General features: G+C 40.5%; 1 protein-coding gene across 1 annotated transcript; it reads right to left on the bottom strand.

The window, feature by feature from the left end:
- Positions 1–1,376: 1,376 nt before the first annotated feature.
- Positions 1,377–5,966, bottom strand: LOC100704442 (homeobox protein orthopedia B). The gene is given in 4 exon segments (XM_003451053.5): positions 1,377–2,357; positions 2,360–2,738; positions 5,053–5,447; positions 5,778–5,966. Coding segments are annotated over 4 exon segments (933 nt in total). The 5' UTR covers positions 5,815–5,966; the 3' UTR covers positions 1,377–2,235.
- Between the last annotated feature and the right edge of the window lie 12,552 nt (positions 5,967–18,518).

The raw sequence follows: 18,518 nt of genomic DNA, 5'->3' as shown, positions 1-18,518 counted from the left end.
ACATGTTATTGCTAATGCATTGTGGAACAGACTGAAGTGCACAATATTGAGCTCCACGCTTAATGTTTACATAACACCCCTAATAAATTTGCCAAGACCTTATTGTTGTATTTTAATCATAGTTTTAATATTTTTATATATATATTGTTAGTATGCGTTTGGATCCTTGTGTTTTCTAGCTTACTGACAATCCCTCTTTTCACAGGTATGCTGTTTACATTGGTATGATCCAACATCCTGGCCTAAAGATTACTAGCTATAACCATTTGAGTTCAAATTTCATGATGGAAAAATCATAAACTGATCCATATGTTATAAACTGTAAGTAATTAAACGGAGGTATCTGAGGTTTTGATATAATAACAATATGATTAACAAACATCCACCAACTAAGAGCAAATGACAGCAATTTACTACATCCTCTCTGGCAACGTATTAGAATAAACTTTACATTTAATTATTGATCAAATAAAGTGGTTGCTGCTTTCCACTGTTCTGGTTTTGTTCCATTCATAGAGTAATATGTGGATATTTTCATGTCGTCTAGCACTCCTATAATAACCTCTTTGGATATTATAATGAACCGCAGCAAAAATTTCTGGCACAACTTCACCTGCTTCCAAGGTGCATGGAGAGGATGAAAGAATTCAAAAAGCAGGAACTCCAGCAACACTTGAGGGAAGAAGAACAACTTTAATAATTGACCAACGCGTTTCGGCTTGTGGTCAATTATTAAAGTTGTTCTTCTTCCCTCAAGTGTTGCTGGAGTTCCTGCTTTTTGGATATTATAATGAAGCAATTTTTAACTTCCTTTTTAGCGTGCTAGGATCATAGCACCAACCTTTACCTAAGCATATAAGTTATACAGTATAGGCTGGTGTATTCCTTTGAGTCGTAGCCTTGCGATCCCTCCTTTTAGTTTCAGTCCATCCAGTGTGTTCAGTGGGATGACCGTCATGGATAAAATCAATGACCGTCACATCACAGCGCTGACATCTCAGCCTGGTATCTTTACCGCTGCTGTCTGCCACCATAAGACCAGTCACCCTTCATAAACCCTTTAACCCTGTCTTCTCATAAACCCTGCAAAAACACATCTTTAGGTCACTGAGCAATAACCACAAAAAATATAATTTGTGCAACACAATTATGTCATATAGCAGTCAGACGCGTACTGATAACGTGTAACTGTGGATAATCCAAGGCAATGGATAGTTCAAGTCGCCTAAACTAAACAAACCTACGGTATTTTCTTTAAAGTCACACTAAAGCTACATTTGCGCCCTAATAAATATCGTAGCAAACGCTTCATAGTCCTTGGAAATGTATTAAAAAAAAAATCCTTATGCGTTTAAATTTAATGGAGACATACATCATTCTTGTTTTGACATTCTTGAAAATTATTTTTATTTGTTTGCTCATTTTAAATTGGTACAAACCCGTCAATGTGGTGCATTTCGATGTAAGATCAAACATTTAAGAAATGTGTCAAGTAATATCACATACAATAAGTTAAAACATGTCACAAAAAAGACCAGCGGGTACATAGCAAGAATGTTTTATCTACACAAAACATCCTAAAACAGAGTAGGCCTACTGAAAGATCGCCCGTGTGTGTGCGTGATCCCGTCCCATGCAGACGAGACTGAGGTCACCAAACAAAAGCACCTGTTCAGTCTGAGTGGGCACCGTTTTCTCCTTTAATTATTAAATCCACATGCACAGTGCATGCCCGAGACCCAGTTCAGTAGGCTCACTGTCAGTTTGGTGCGTGTGTGGCAGGCTGCTATCAAAATACCCAATCTTATAAATAACCGTTTGACATAACACAACCTCACCTGAACACAATAACGTGCGTAAAGACACGCTCAATGACAACGTAAATACGACGATTGTTTGGCTCTCGGTAATTAGGGCCTATAGTCTAAAGATCATTACAATAGTATTTATCAACAATAGCTGGTAAGAAAAAAATCCGTTTGAATTAACGAGATAAATAACCCCATTTTTTTTCTTCCGTTTGTCAATAAATGTTGTCCTTTTGTTATTATCATTATTTGGTCTTTATGAGGTGGCATTTACCTCTTTTTTTCGCTCACATTTCAGGCCTGATTACTTTATTCGTTCTCTCATTTTGATCTAAATAGCTGGATTAAAAACAGGAAAAAAGAAGGAGCCAGGCGGGGCTGGGAGAGGGATGTTTGGTGGAATAGGGTGCGGTGTGGTCAAAAGTCACTAAGTGAAACTCATGGACACTGTGTGCTCCAGCGCTTTGCGCCTCAGAGACGCGATGCTCGTTCCTCTCCACATGTCACTGTCCGGGGAGCTACACAGCTGTGGGGAGCCCGATACGTTCGTGGGCCGGAGAGGGAGGCCGACATTCCTGGAAAAGGCGTCTGGTAGAGGTGGGACTGCAGACCGGAGCCGTTGGAGGACAGGCCGTTAGAGAGACCCATGGAGTTTGGTGGCGGGCCTGGACCAAGGCTGCACTGTGACAGTGACTGCGCCATGCCTGGCTGGCGACCCAGAGCGGGGGGGAGCTGCAGCTGGGAGACCCCTGGCATCCCCGTAGCCCAGCGAGAGTCGTTGGCGTGGAAGGAGCACAGGCTATTCTCCATGGCGGCAGCGGCAGAAAACTGTGGCAGGCCCGGTGTTGGGAGCAGCGTACCCGGTGCACGGAAAACATTAGTGGTCTTCTTCCTTTTCTTCCACTTAGCGCGTCTATTCTGGAACCAAACCTGAAATCAGAGACACAAATCCACATTTAGAGGTACTGAGAAACATACGGGACATATTTCTTGGGCACTGTGTGTTTATTTTAACCAGGAAAGATGTCACGTTCTCATCCATATGAAGCCATATTGCAATGGACACAATAATATCATAATTCACCACAATAATCTTATTTTGAGGTGGAACAAACTAAATTTAATGGAATTATTATTAGACTTCTTCTCTTGGCCCAGAACTTTTCTACAGCCAACCACTTTGAATAATTGTTGTCCAACAGTCAGAAAATTTTAATAACATACTTATAACCCCAAAACTCAAAATAAGCTTTTGGGAGTATTAAAAGTCCCGATTCTCTAAAGATGAACCGAAATATTTCGAAAGAAAGTGTAAAAAAATGTTCCTGTAAATAAAACACAACAAAGGTAAGAGAATATTTATATTCTGTAGGAGACAAAAATAGCTCTGGTGTAAAAATGTGCGCGTCAGAAGGTTTGTTACGCGTGTTCTGCAGCAATGAGTCGAGGAATTTATCTTTCTAACATCTTATTTACAAGCAGATTAACTGAAAATTGCCCTAAATATTGCGCGGGCTTAAATACAAATGGCCCGCATCGCTGTACAGCATCTATGCGAAAATAAAAAATGCCCGTCTGTTGGCTATACGCGAGAAAACCCACAAACACACCGAGCCACACAGCTGAAAACGCACGCGCGACACCGCTGGGCTTTATAAAGATTTCATCTTCGGGTGTGATTAATGCGCGCGCGAGGCCGTGAGTCGATGCCTCCGTATTAAAAGTGAAATCTCGCTCTCATTCCGCTCAGCCAGCCGTGAAACGTCGCCCAAACCCATTACACTCGGGGGGAAAGAAAATGCAATTTCTCATTCCATTAAAAAAGTACAATATATTCTTGAGTCCTATTAAGACGTCGCTGATGGAGCATTTTAAAGGAGAGAGGCTGTGTGGAGGCACGCGCTCGGGCCAACACGCCCACTGAAGGCTGCACCTGCACGGCCTGCACTAATGTTTACCAACACCGACTTGGAGCCGGCATGGACTGAGCGGTTAGGATCCTGCACTGGTTGGAATAAAGAATGGATTATTACGGTGACTAATGATTATACTGGTTTTATTGCTTTCAGTGGGATAATTTGCATGAATTTCACATCACGGTTTAATAACCCGTTCACTGTTATAAATAAGACTGAAATTGGCTGGTAATGTGTTTTGTTTATTAGAGCCTAGCGTGTTCCTTCTCTCTTTAGTTTTCTCAAAACTGTCAAATAATCACGTGCGATTAATAAGAGAGAATTTTTTACAAACGTCCATATTTTGTGACTGAAATTGTCATAAATGCAGTCGGGGGAAAATATTTGGAAGGAAATCTTCAAGTATTTGAAGATTTATTTTATTAGATGGTTAAATAAATAAATAGAAAATCAGAGATAATGATCAAAGCCGTAATTCTACCCGTGTAATTGTTGGAAGTACAAAATTGCACAGAGGCAAAAGCAAAATAAAACAAAGAAACAAACAAAAAGACAAAAAGTCTCCATAAGTGGCGTTACGAGGTATTTTTCTGAAATTTGTAAAAAGCCGGATGACCATCGAATTCCTCATCCTCAGATGAGAAACGTTTCAGTACCTTGGACAGAGCCCTTTGTGGACTGGATGCTCTCACAATCAAATATTAGTCAAGTATCAGGTTAAAGTTGATTATGTTATGGGATACTTAAGACATACAACTCAATTTAATCAGAGACTTTTTTCCTAAACATTTACTACCGGAAAATCTGAACACGGCGAAGCTATGCTATCGTTTTTATGCACAGTGATACTGGGGAGAGATATTTCACACACTGTACCTGAAAAAGCAAAATGTACTCCTTCACTTGAAGTATATTGTATAGATTCTCATTTAAGTCTTGGCTTACTGTAACTCAGACTGTGCAAATGGCGCCATTTCATTGGTTAGCTTTGAAATTCCAAGCAGTTCATCCAAACTTCAAATGTCCACAAAATATCTTGGTGAAAATTGAAGGGTGAAAATTAACTAGAAATTAATTAGGGTAAAATGACAAATTATTACAAATAAAAATGTCTTTTAATAACACACAGAGGCACATAGCTTCCTCTTGTGACACAACTCATCCTGTTCACTATCTCCCAGGCAGATTGAAATGGTAATTATTATGATGATGATTTTATTTAATTTTTTGTATTTATGTATTTATTTTGGATGTTTACAAATCGTACAAAACTGTTCCCAGAGCCCCACCCTGAATTGTTATGCGAGTCTCTGCATCATTGTATTTACCTGAACTCTGGACTCGGTGAGGCCGATCCTTAGCGCCAGTTCCTCCCTCATGAAGATATCAGGGTAGTGGGTTTTGGCGAAGCTTCGCTCCAGCTCATTGAGCTGCGCCGGTGTGAAACGCGTCCTGTGCCGCTTCTGCTTCTGCTGACTTGTGGGCTGGCCGGAGTTCTGCTGCGGCTGTTGCTGCTGCTTCTCCTGCTCCTTCCCGTTCACCGGCATGCCCGCAGAGTTGGATCCTACAGTGGCGATGTCTTCACCCGGCAGGAGAGTGGTTCCTTCAACAGAGTCTGAACCAGGAGGCATGTCTCCCGGATGCCCCTGGTCTGGAACTCCACCTCCCAGCCGGCATTTGAGAGCTTCTCGGTGTCCGAGTAAGTCTGCAGCATCCTTCATCCCTGAGAGGATGAGTAGGAGAGGGGATTTGAGTAAATATGCCGAGTACCGCAGCGTCTTATAAACAAAGTTATATGAAATGCTTTGAGTCTTTAAAATATAACAGGCAGCACAGATGACATTAAAAACATAATATACAAAATTCACATTGGTATTTTATGGTATGATTTTTCTGTGCTGATAAATTACTGATACATTGCTTCGACCAACGATAAACCACTTAGTTGTTAACACAATTAACCACACAGTCTATTTATCACTTCACAACGTTAAACAAAAAGTTGATATCTTACACTGGAGTTTAGGGCCGGAGTTTAGTGATGATAACTCACCGAGCCGAGCATCCAGGAGGTCGGCATGAGAGAGCATCGCGTACCGCTCCAGGGCGAAATGCGCTCCAAAAAAATCCTACAACTTTGGGTCAATTTAAAAAGTATATATGGTCTAAATGAACGAAAATTCGGTTTGTGGTTAAAAAGGAGGTCCCTTGCATTATAATGTCCTTTAGAGCGATGGGGAGGCGCTTATTAGTTGAAAGAACCCGTGAGCTTCCTCAAATAAGAGCCAATCAGAGCAGGAGCTTGGAAATGTCAGCGACGTGACTCCCCCTTCTTTTTTTTAACACAGGCGCGCACGTAAGCGCGCACGCGCAGACCCAAACGCGCACGAAATACTACAATTCAATCCTCTGCCATTCCGTCCTCTGATTTATTAGCTTTTCATGCTCAAATTATCCCACGTTAAACATCTTAATGTGTTTGTTTAATCTCATATAGTCCATGCCGTGACAGGACTTCCGTTAGTACATAGAAACACATGTAAAATACGGGAGGAGAGCGCATGCAGAGGCTTGTTTTACTTCGTTAAAGGAGCTAACAGTTATTTGAAAGGGAAACCGTATTGTCACTCTAATTGAACACATCAAAATCTTAATTTTTAAATCGCTTGACTGAATAATTCAGACTGTTCACACAGTAAAGCCAGGATTCATTTAGCAAATGAAGGGACAGAAATCTACGGTTACAATTTTAAAGCTGGTTGCTGTTTATTTATTAAGGGGAGCAAATTGAGTCTCTTTTGTACTTATCAGTTTGGACATTGGTCATAAAAAACACAAAGGCAATAAGAACAAGAAACGTTATCACACCAGACCTCCTTCTAACCCCTCAGAGCCCCTATTCCCTCCCGTCCTTGGCTCACAAACAAAACAAATATAGCTCCCATTCCCTCATGGCAGGTGATTTGTGGAGACAAATCGTGGAAATAAATAAATAAACGAGTACAGATGGATTTAAACACCGTCGGTGATCGGCCGCTTTAACTCCCATCGACTTTTCATCAACACGGGCCCAATTAAAGGTATTTAGGCCTGCTTGGTTCAAACAAAATCAGACGTGGTGGACCCTAAACGATTGTGCCCCTTTAGCAGAAGTCCATAAGTAGGTCTATTATACAATTAACAGGACAGCGCATTGATCTGCGCTCCACTCTTACTTCTCCAGACAGTGCTGGTTAGAGAGGGCTTTTGGCAGATGTCAGGGTGAGCCTGGTGAATAGACCACCGCCTGGGACTAAATAGGTTTCTTTTCAGCCACACAAAGGAGGCGTCCGAGCGAGGACTCCTCTCTCTCTCTCCCCTCCTGCACCACATGGAGGCAGCTCATCTTTTATGCTCCTCAACAGCAATCTGCCGGGACGCGGGGAAGTAGCCTATATGTGGCACAGCGTGAAAACTTAAGGAAATGGACTGGTGCATGGTCCACTGAGATGAGGAAAGCTGTGACCATCTCCCGAAGGTTCAGGAGAAGCAATCAACAGCAGCAGCAGCAGCAGAGGCTCGATTCGCTTGATTCAGACGTGTAGACCAGGAGAGAGGAGAGGGACTCACTTTATTGGGAGTTGTAGGGCCAACACTGCGTTTGTGAAGGGCCCGAGCCACGAGATGGTCTGTATGCTGTGGAAAGTGTTTGTGAAAGTATATCTATATATATAGAGAGAGAGAGAGAGACAGAGAGGAAGCATGTGTGCATTAACAAACACGTGAATAGGGAATACAGGCTAATATATATATATATATATATATATATATATGTATATATATATATATATATATATATATATATATATATATAAATATATATATATACAGGCTAATATATATGTGGTTATATGATATATGTATATACATATAGATAGATAGATAGATAGATAGATAGATAGATAGATAGATAGATAGATAGATAGATAGATAGATAGATAGATAGATATGCATGTTATTATTATTATTATTATTATTATTATTATTATTATTATTATTATTATTGGGCAAACTGCACTGTTATATAAGTTGTCCTTTTACCACCAATCAACAACAACAAAAAATGCAATCAAAATATAATAATAATAATAATAATAATAATAATAATAATAATAATAATAATAATAATTTTTCAAAACATATATTATTTAAAATCCGATATTCTAATGGAAAACACCATATTTTAGTTTCTCTATATGGACATAAAATGAGACGTGTTACAATCGATCGTAGCCTACTTCATGTTTTAAGTTACTCATCTGAAGACCTACATGATATTGTAACGGCCTGGATGACAGATATCCCCTCAGCTGTCCGATCCACAGACTGTAACTTATTGCTGTAATAAGAAGGACCCACTTGAAATGGGTCTATGTCTCACTCAGCACTCAGCCTCGCTAACTGGACCACATCAATCTTCCCCAGTAAAAACACACTCACATAGGCCTACAATCCTCCCGGGTTAATGCGGCGCATCTGAGTGCGGAACGGCTGTTTACACGCGAGGAGACACTTTTAATGGAAGCGCACCAAAAACAAATGCAATTTTGTAGAGCAATTTCAAAGACCAAGAATTCCGTGTCCACCCTCTCCGCGGTTTTTTAGCAATCAAACTGCGTTAAATCCATTGCTCATACGAGCCTTTGCAGAACAGGTTACAATAACACAAAGCAACAAAAGGCAGATGCAGGGATAAGAGCCTTTACACCACAACTGAACTGTAACCTGAGCCAGTAGGCAAACTGGTTGTTTCTTATGTTAAGGCCTATTACATCGCCTTACAGGCATCTGCATTCACTCAGTTATAGAAATCTAAAAGGAAAATCGATTTTCCATCTGCAGAAACGGTTCTCTAACAAATCACGCTGTAGTTCTGTGCAGGTGATTTGACAGTCAGAGGAATAAGAAGCAGACCAATAAGTGCGTTGCATCAGAGCCCGAGAGAGGAGAGAGCGAAGAGCCGAAGACAGGCGAACCCATTAGAGGCTTTCCTCTCCGGCCACCCATCCTGGCTGCACCACCCTGTGCATCTCATGCTCCAATTAGGCCCGTTGCCCTCCGCCTGGTGTCCGTTACTGCTTGATGCGGTGCACAGAGCGGTAATCACGGCATCAAATAAAATAATCAGCAAAGAAGAGCGATTTCCTTAATGAGAAAGAAGAGGCGTATGTCACGGAGAAGGTGGTGTGGTGTTCTTGAGTGCATGTGTTTGCGTGTTTGCATGCGTGCGCGCACATGTGTGTGTGTATTTGAGAGGTTATTAAAATAGCAATGAAAGTCACAATAGGTGTCATTTACATATTGGTGTTCAAAGTCTCAGCAGCTTTCAAAACGTCTCATTATATGTGGTGTTAAAAGGCGACCCCATGCTCAGGTGCTCTCTGTGTGGGATGCTCCGATTTTCATTCATTTGTTATTAAGAGAAACAATGTGAACAACCTCATGCTGCTGATGATATATGGCTCATGTCCTCAATGTGACTCATGGTAGTCAAAGTTACCCATAAATATGGAATTTTTCAACATGGTTGTTGGTTTAGTAAGTATAAAGAAAAGCATGGCTCACGCATACATGCAGCACCTACCCAGCCAAGTTTCAGTAGATTTCTACAGCTTGTTGATATATTGTAATGCTCCACAATAATTTCACCATCAAATTGTACAGTTATTGGTCAAAAGTAACATTTAAAAAATCCTTCTTCTTACACTTTATATCCCATTAATTTTTTCTTGACATATTCAAATTCTGTCTTCAGTACAAATGTTTCAAACCTCTCTGAATGTGGAAAAGAATATTTATTATTATATAGTATTAAATAAATAAAATATCCTCCACAGACCACTGTTATCATCTGCTATATGCTGCTAAATTTCTCTGAGCTTACCAAAGTAGTCACCAAAATGACTCAAAGGTCATTTAAAGTCCAGGGGGACTGCAGATGTTCTTGGATTGGTACAGTCTAAGTCAGGTTAATAATAAAAACGCAGATGAATGTGCATTTAACAAATATCATCCACTGAAGCTGAATGTAGCTGCAGATATACCAACATACACAGCCATGTCTTGGCATTAAATTAAAATGTAATTTTAAAAAGTTTTACACTGAATTTTTTTTATTGAGAATACAGAGGAAAATTCTTCAATTCTGACCACCAAGGTCAAATCTAGTCCAATGGATTATTTTGTAAAGGATTAGAACAATAATTATTTCAGTTAGTTAAATGAACAGCAATACCCAACGAAGTCATGCCAGTATTACCTCTACTCTTACACATACACATTTCCAGGTATGTTTCAGGAGATTCTTGTGGCTTGTGTGATGTGTGATGCTCGACTGTAAGTTCACTATCAAATTACACATTTGGTCAAAAATGAGACAGTTGAAACGTATTTTTATATCTAAACAAGTTATTCAGATCATAGACTAAAGCTCGCTAGTTGTTTAATTCCAAAATCTCTTCATGTGCTTTTGAACGTCTGTTGCTCTGCTGTGGTCTGTGAGAACACTTGTTAAAAGAGATTTTGTCTAAATTACACCAGTTTTAATTTTTCTCCATTCAATTCAATTTTATTTCTATGGTGCCAACTCACAACAACAGTTGCCTCAAGTCATTTTATACTGTAAGATGAAGGGTCAGCTGTTCAAGAAAAGGTGGTTTGCTAAATGTGAATTTCTTTTCTCTTTCACAATATCTATCTATCTATCTATCTATCTATCTATCTATCTATCTATCTATCTATCTATCTATCTATCTATCTATCTATCTATCTATCTATCTATCTATCCTCTTTTTTCTGTTGCTGAGAGAATCTCCTGAGGAGAAAAAACTTGATTCTTCTTTATTTTGAAGCTTGCGTGTTTTCATTACCTCTTACTACTGTCAACAAAAACCATACTTCAAGCAAACTTAATTACAATATAAATTATTCAAATAAGTCTTCACAACTGTTTAGCACAGTCTGTTGATCTACTGTGTTTACACTCAGTCACTTAAGCTTCTCCAGTTGTCTGCAGATCTAATCCCTTTTTCCTCCCTGACACCTTGACTTTCCCTCCAGTTCTGCTCCAGCTATTAGAATATGTTCTTTCTTAAGTCTGGTCATTAGTTAGGTCTATTACTGTGGCTCCATCATTAGGAAGCTGTAATGCATCATTGAAGGTAATGAGTGCCTTACATTACAGGTGCCAGGGAGCCTTGGACACAGTTAACGAGACCCTTTTCTACACTGTAGCCTGAAAACAATGCCAGTTTAAGTCATTTCAACCACAAAGGTGTTAGGTTGATGTCACAGTGTTTTAGCAAAGGCTATGCCGAGTCACATTTATTAATGTGTTATGTATGATTTTATTGATGAAAATATCAATAGTATGCTACTCTGGTAAAATTGAGAAAATAAGCATCAAATTATAGTATAAGAATTGTATAAAGTGTGAACAATTTAGTAATATTATCCTGATTTTAAAAAAAAATACAAAGAAAATATTTATGTCAACACATATACTTTCTACACACAATTGTGCTCTTAAAACACCAGATAAATGGGAGGACTTGGGTCAGTAGTGTCTCTGAGTAGCTTGAAATTAGAAACATGTGCTGGTAATTATGAAACTGCAGCAAAGCCACATCATGCAATTTAATGCCTCAGCAAATTAAAGAATAAATGGGATCGGTCTCTTTGACCTTGCTCAGTCTGATTTGCCGAACTTGAGCTACCTGATACTTCAAGTGTGTGGCTCACTCACTCTGAGACATATATTGGCACACATACCAAGAAGGTTAGGCAGAGTGTGACAGCAACGCAGCAACCCCTCTAAAAATAATGCTAGAAAGAACACACACACACACACACACACACACACACACACACACACACTCATTGTTGTATTTCTGTGTTGTTGTCGCCTTGCAGCTTCCTTGTGTTTTCAGTGCGTTACTCACCAGCCAGTTCAGCTCCTCTCTCACTCTCTCACAAATCCCACGCTTTCCCCATCCATCCATTCTCTTTATCGTCCTCTCCTCGTCTCCTCCCTCTCTCTCCTCCCTCCTCTCCGCCACATTTCTGCCGCTCCTCTTCTAAACACGGCGCACTACCCCTCCCAAGATTAATTGATCATCAATTTAGCTCTAATTTGGACCAAGTCAGCTGGTAAATGGGGCAGTTTTCCCTGATTGTTAGTGAAATGTGTGCAAGTACATTGATAAATTTTGATTATTTATCAATTACAACCAAATGAACTAAATCTATTGAATAAATTCTAGCCTGATTGCCATAATAGAGTTTGAAAATATGGCTATTGATAATGATTCCGGCTAATAGTCTTTTCCGGCCGTGGTTGCTGGCTTGTCGGAATGACAACACAAAACTCATTTTTCACAGAATCAGCTGAGTGAGTGCGAGGCCGATCTTTCATTAATCAGTCACATTACGGAGCTGATACGCCATAATACGCGACGCTTTCCTCAGAAAGACTCTAACACTTTGTCATATTTTATGTCAATTACCAGTCATTTCGTTGTGTTCCATCAAGACATCTTGTAATAGTTAACATATGCTAAGGTAAAGCTCCCCTGTCCCGCCCTCCGGGAGCTCTGCCGGAGGATGCTGTCTCTGCGTTTGGGGTAGACAGGGGCTGATGATGAAATGGGCCCTGCTCTTAATTTCTTATTTTCCGGAGCTGAGACGCTTATGGGAAGGGTGGGGCACGGGCTTTTTAAATGGACCTGCCACCGTGTTTTCCCAAAGTTAATGGAAAAGCAGCTTGCTGGAAAATAGGAGAGGGAAAAATGGAATTAGGTTCAGAGGTTTTCACACACAATAACAAGAGATAAGTATGAGCTACGGGCCTATTTCCCCACAGACATACAAATTAGAGTTGTCATTTCCTCACAGCCTGACGCTATTAACTAAAAATGCTGTTTTAGTTTTATATTTAGAAATGTATGGTAAAGGTGACTGACGCGATTGCGCGGTCTGAAATCGGATTAAAAAATAAACTAAAATGGCAAAATCCCATTAAGCGTGGACCATGTAGAAACGGCAGCATGAAATGTTGCTGCGCGCTGTTCAGCGAACAGAACTGATTTACATTCGCCCTCTTCAGCCTGACCGCTGAGGGAGAAAAGGAAGGAGCTGAAATAACTGCGATATCAGCCTTCCTTTTTAATCAATGATATGAGCCCCTCTGCACCAATCATGGCTGCTGGAAGCAACTTAATGATCAGCATTTAGAGTGGGCAGGTAAACCAGCGCGCTATGGAGCCAACACAGGGGCCAACTGCAGGTGAATTAACCCAGTCCAGATCTAATATGCTGGTGTCAGCTCTGGTTAGTGCATGGCTAACTGTAGCCTGTATTGGCAGTGGCATAGCATCCAACATTGTCTCCCTCATATGCCAGCAGGTAGCTATCTATAATCAATGGCCACTTTTAATTGGACAGGCTGTCTGTTAGTGGACACCGCAGGTTGTGCAGTGGTTGAGCAAAGCTGTGTTTACCACGTGCTTATTGGAGATTTGGTCGGAGTTCTTCGCTTTAAAATGCATTTCAGTGCTTCTGCTGTTGCATGACGATCAGTTATATTTCACATTTCAAACAGTCATAAATTTCCATGAAAGAAAAGACACTAAAATAGCACTGTTTTTATTGGTCGATGGAAGTGCAACAAGCAGTTCTTAAAAAAGAAACAAAGAAACAAAAACAAAAAAAACTGCACCGTGTTTTTCTTTCAAACACTTCACATAGTCCGCGTTTCTCTGCATAGCGTCGCTGCTCACAGCAAAATATAATCCCTGACAAACTAGGGCCAGTTAAATTACATTAACTCGGAAACAACCCATGGTTTTCTTAGAAAATGAGGAAACTACCATTATGCAAATGAAATTTAAGCCTAATTGAACGGAGTGGGTCTGTTATACCCAAACACGACTTATTCCACTCCTCTAAAAATATAGGTAGATTGGTGTTTAAGACGTGGACGCAATAAGGTTAGACAGAACTATATCCGATAATGTAACCAGTAAATGAAATCAGCCACTATTAGCCTCATTTCTACCGAGCCAAAGAGGTCAGAGACGAGGAAAAATGGGAATTAATTTCCTCTAAGCCGAAGCGACCTACTGACGGTGTGCTGAAAGGCTTTTCGCTCTGTCCACACACTGTTCATTTCTGCAGCGAACTCCGCAGAGGTAGGCTACACTGCCTTGACTAATAGGCCTAAGTGACTTTTCCTTAATTTTGCCTCTGGATCTGAGCCTCTGGATTAAGCGAGTCTTGGCACGATAAGAAAAGTCTTTCAGATCTGTGACTGCATAAGTTTAAATTTGGTCAACAAGTTTCTTACAGTCGCAGAGCTACTATTTGGTGAATGCTGTCTTAACTGCGATTCCCTTTATTCCACGTCTTTATCCTACCCTTTTCCCCCTTTACTGTTCTCTTTGTTAATCCTGGTATTATTATTATTTATTTATTCTTAGGCAGCGGAGTGCCAGCGCTGTTAGGAGGCTGAAATCAAGAGACGGGGGGCCACCGGTGGACTTGCTGCTTTTGGCGCAGCCTCTAATTGATATTGAGCGAGCTGCTGGTGAGGAGTGCGCAGGGCCACTGCTGGCTAATCTATGCTTTAATCAGCGTGTGTAATGAGAGTGGCGGCACGCTCGGAGAGAAAAGAGACTTACAAGCGACGTCTGTCAGAGTCTGGGGAAAAATATTGGGTCTAATTGTCGTGATTAAAGAAAGCTAGAAGAAGGAAATGGCTTTTTTTTTTAAAGGAGGAGGCGAAGGTGTAACGGTCTTTTCCTTCAAGTCAGAAACACCTGAACGAAGCAATGAGGCGCTGTCCAAAGTGCTGAACTTGTATAACTAAAGCTCACGTACTTTGTGCCCTGATGACCTCGGGCCACACGAGATAATAACAACAATAATAATCCTTGGTATCTTATTCTTAATCCCGCAGTTATTTGTGTTACATCTCGCGCCAGAGTCTGATCACAATTCTGGTGAGGTAAGCTAATTAGCGCTTGAGACTCCTGCTGCTGTTGTAACAGAACAATCCGTGCCAGAGAGAGAGAGAGAGAGAGAGCGAAGAGGAGAGGCAGGAGGAAGGCAGGCCACAGACTGAATAGCAAGCGGAACATTAGCAGAGGTGTGTGTAGGAACACTGTCAGGCAATTAACAGGGCATTAAAGATGATGCGCACACATGCACACTCTCACACTCACGTGTAGCTAACCGTGCACATGCTCTTCACATGACATAGCCCGTCCTTTCCCAAAACCACATAATCAAAGCTTCGGTTGTTGCGCGCACACTTGCACGACTGTTTAAAAAACCGGGAACCCGCGTGCAATGTAAAAAAAATCCCACTTGTGTGAAACCTGCTTTCTTGTTCTTGACATTGTGTTAATTGGTGTTTGTAACGGTTTCGATACGTCGTGGGATTTCTTTTTTTATTAAAAAAAAAACATGTTAAAAAAATTACGTATGGAAAAATGAATGTAACCAAACACTAGAATGGAATGGTGCTTTAAACATTGGCCTGAAATTTGGTTTTGGGTTAAGACTGCTTTTAGTTGGCTGTTTGGTTTGCATGCCGTGGTATGTGTATCTTATTTTTCTGGTCAAGATTTGTCTATCAAAAGTAAAGGGCGTTTAGAAAAAAAGATCAGTGCGTGGCAGTCGTGCGCCATTTTACACACTGAACCTCAGCAAAGCTGTCTGACAGCCTGCCTGCGGCTGAGATTAGCCTCATCTATCCGATGTCAGTGACGGTCGTGTCCAGAAAATCACAGCATAAACGGGGCTGACTGAGGTGTGAATGTTTGTGCGTGTGTGTGTGTGTGTGTGTGTGTGTGTGTGTGTGTGTGTGTGTGTGTGAGAGAGAGAGAGAGAGTGAGAGAGAGCGAGGAAGAGAGAGAAAGAGGGAGAGGTCAACTGATTACTCATACAAACAGACTAAAATAGACTGCGGTGTTGTGGGAATGCGCAGGGAGGGGAGGGATGAATTGGGTTTCCATGTGACAGAAACGCCTCACCTCAGTCTTCCCCGGCAGGGTCCGCTTCCTGTCTCTGGTGCTAACACTTTGTCCTTTCATCAATCACACCAGCATGACCTTAGAGTGTATGAACCGCACACACACACACACACACACACACACACACACACACACACACACACACACACACACACACAAATATTCTCCTATTCTTTTTTGTATAGACATGTGCAAATAGATCCTGTATTTCAAACAGGTAATTTTTATTATGAGGACGGATTTCCCGTAACAAAATGAGATGTCCACCACTCCACAAAAGTGACAACTTCCCTAACAAAATGATTGATGGCACAAACTGGAAAAATATCATGGCACTTTTAAAGGTTAGGAAGCAATGGAATCACTGACTGACAAAATGATTACATTTTTAAAACGTGGCTCCTGTAATTTTAGGATTTATGGCTGACAACGCTTTCTGTTAAAAGTTTTTTTTAAAAACATATAGGTCATTTTAATGAAAATATATTTATTTAATTTAAAATTAATTGCACAGTGGGAGGATCTGGGGTTACAAAGTAAAATCACATATTTAAATTTAATCGAATAAATATTTCTCCGGCAGTTTTTTTTCATAATTAAGCCAATATTTTCCTAAACAATTCTGAATGCTATCAATAAAGTTCAAAATGCAGGGTATTAGAAACAGGTTAAATATTTATAATATGCAAATGATTTACATACATATTTATTCTGACGTCTCTACAAATTATTTTTAGACCTGTCCTGGTTGTACTCTGCGTTTCTCCCTAAGTCAGCTGGGATAGGCTCCAGCCTCCCCGTCGTGACCCTAAGATTGATAAGGGGTTAAGAAAATGGATGGATAAATAATTTTAAAAACAAACACTGGAGTATTTGCTCTCTGTATCTGTGCTCCCCATTTATACAATGTCCGGCGGGGCGGAGAAATGGAGATATCAGAAGCGGTCGTATTTATGAGGCTTTCTGACAAATAGGCGCAGTTACGCTCCGCGGGCGCACTGCCTGTTTACATAGACCGGCTCCATTTCAGTTCCAGGCGTTTATGGACCGTGTACGTGTGTCGACGTGGATGAGTGTGTAGCCTGTTTGTGTGTATCGCGCACAGATACAGGGGGTCACCTGCGAGGACTCGATAAACCCCAGGTAGCCAGAAGACAAACCAGAGGCTCCCGGATGCAGAAACTCCAGTAAAAATTGCTGAAGTTTTGAAGGTGACTGCGTGATTTACCCTCACACGTCTGGAAATGACAACGTCCTACATGCACCCTGCCTCTCCTTAGTGCTCCTGCGCTCTAACTGTCTCTTATTACTCATAGTGGAACGACCTGGAGTTATTTCCTATACAAATAAAGTGCCTTTGAAAGAGATTAGAGAAATATGTATGAATTTCAGTTTAATTTATTTGATCATTCCACATTACCAAGCTGCGTAGTGCTCAAATGTGATAACAAGTTTTCAGTTCCTTTCATTATGTAAGAGAAATTAGACCTCAATAGGATTTCACAGGGGCGCGGTGTTTCCTCGGGTGAAATGTAATTTGTGGGGAGAATTTGTTGTATCTGTCACAAATATTCCCAATTAGCCGCGTAATTATTTGAGGGTTTCTGCAATTACGGCTTAAACCGGTAAATTTGAAGCTGTGGCTGCCCCTAATTGGTCTAGATTTGATATTTTGCATATTTGCATAATGAGGAAATTGGGAGGAAATTGTGTTCATCCATTTGTGAAAAATTCTATGAATTTTATGAATCTGAAAGCCATCCCCTTGCGGTCGGTGACTTTGCCTCAGTTCCCAGAGGAAGCTGGGTGGGGGTGCGCAGGGCACGGTCACGTCTCCTTGTGCGCTCCAGAAGCACTCGGGGTTTGAGGTGGTTGCATGAGCTTTACGGTTCTCTGTAGGGGAAATTTTGAAGCATTCTTTATTTTGTAAAATATATATATATATATATAGTATTTAAATATTATAAAAAATGTTTTGGTTTGATATCTAATCCAACATAAATGCGCTGTAATAGAGCAATAGGGTGCATAAGATTATGTATTTGTGGTCTGTGGAGGAATTTGCTTTATGCCTCTGCACTGATTTATTAAGCATTAGATCGGCCACAGTTATCTTTTCCAGTTTCCATCAGTTAACAAACAATATGGCTTCAAGGGTTTTATTAAGAAGCCTTTGATTTTGTCATTAGGTTTATATTAGATAATTCATCCAGATTGGTCTGCGAGACTTAATTATGCATTATCACAGTGTGCTGATTGATATTGAGAAAGCTAAGTGTTCTATGTAATTGGTAATAAAGAAGGTAATTTTAGAAATTTGTCCAATCAGTAATGATTATGAGGCTGTGAGCAGGTAATGATGTTAACCCTAGTTGCCTCTTACACAGTCCACCTCGAGCATATCAAATATTAAATATAATAATCACTACAAAAAGAGGAAATACCCTTTTCACACACATTAACATAATTATAAACATTGCTTTTATAAGTGACTGAAAATGTAAATACAAAAAAATAGAAGTTAGTCAGTGGGACTCTCCAACACTGTGGTGTACTTTAGATTGAATATTACATGAAGGATCCACCTGGCTGGTAATAGTGCTGGTGGAGTGTGTGTCCTCATGTAAGGGCTTTAGCCCACTGAGAGCCGTATATCAGAAAGCAGTAAAGAGGGACGCTAAGAGCACTGATGAATGTCTGAGAGATAGATGTGTTAAGTGACC

This window comes from Oreochromis niloticus, linkage group LG12 (genome assembly GCF_001858045.2).
Source record: "Oreochromis niloticus isolate F11D_XX linkage group LG12, O_niloticus_UMD_NMBU, whole genome shotgun sequence".
Lineage (NCBI taxonomy): Eukaryota > Metazoa > Chordata > Actinopteri > Cichliformes > Cichlidae > Oreochromis > Oreochromis niloticus.
This window is presented reverse-complemented; position numbering and strand designations above follow the sequence as displayed.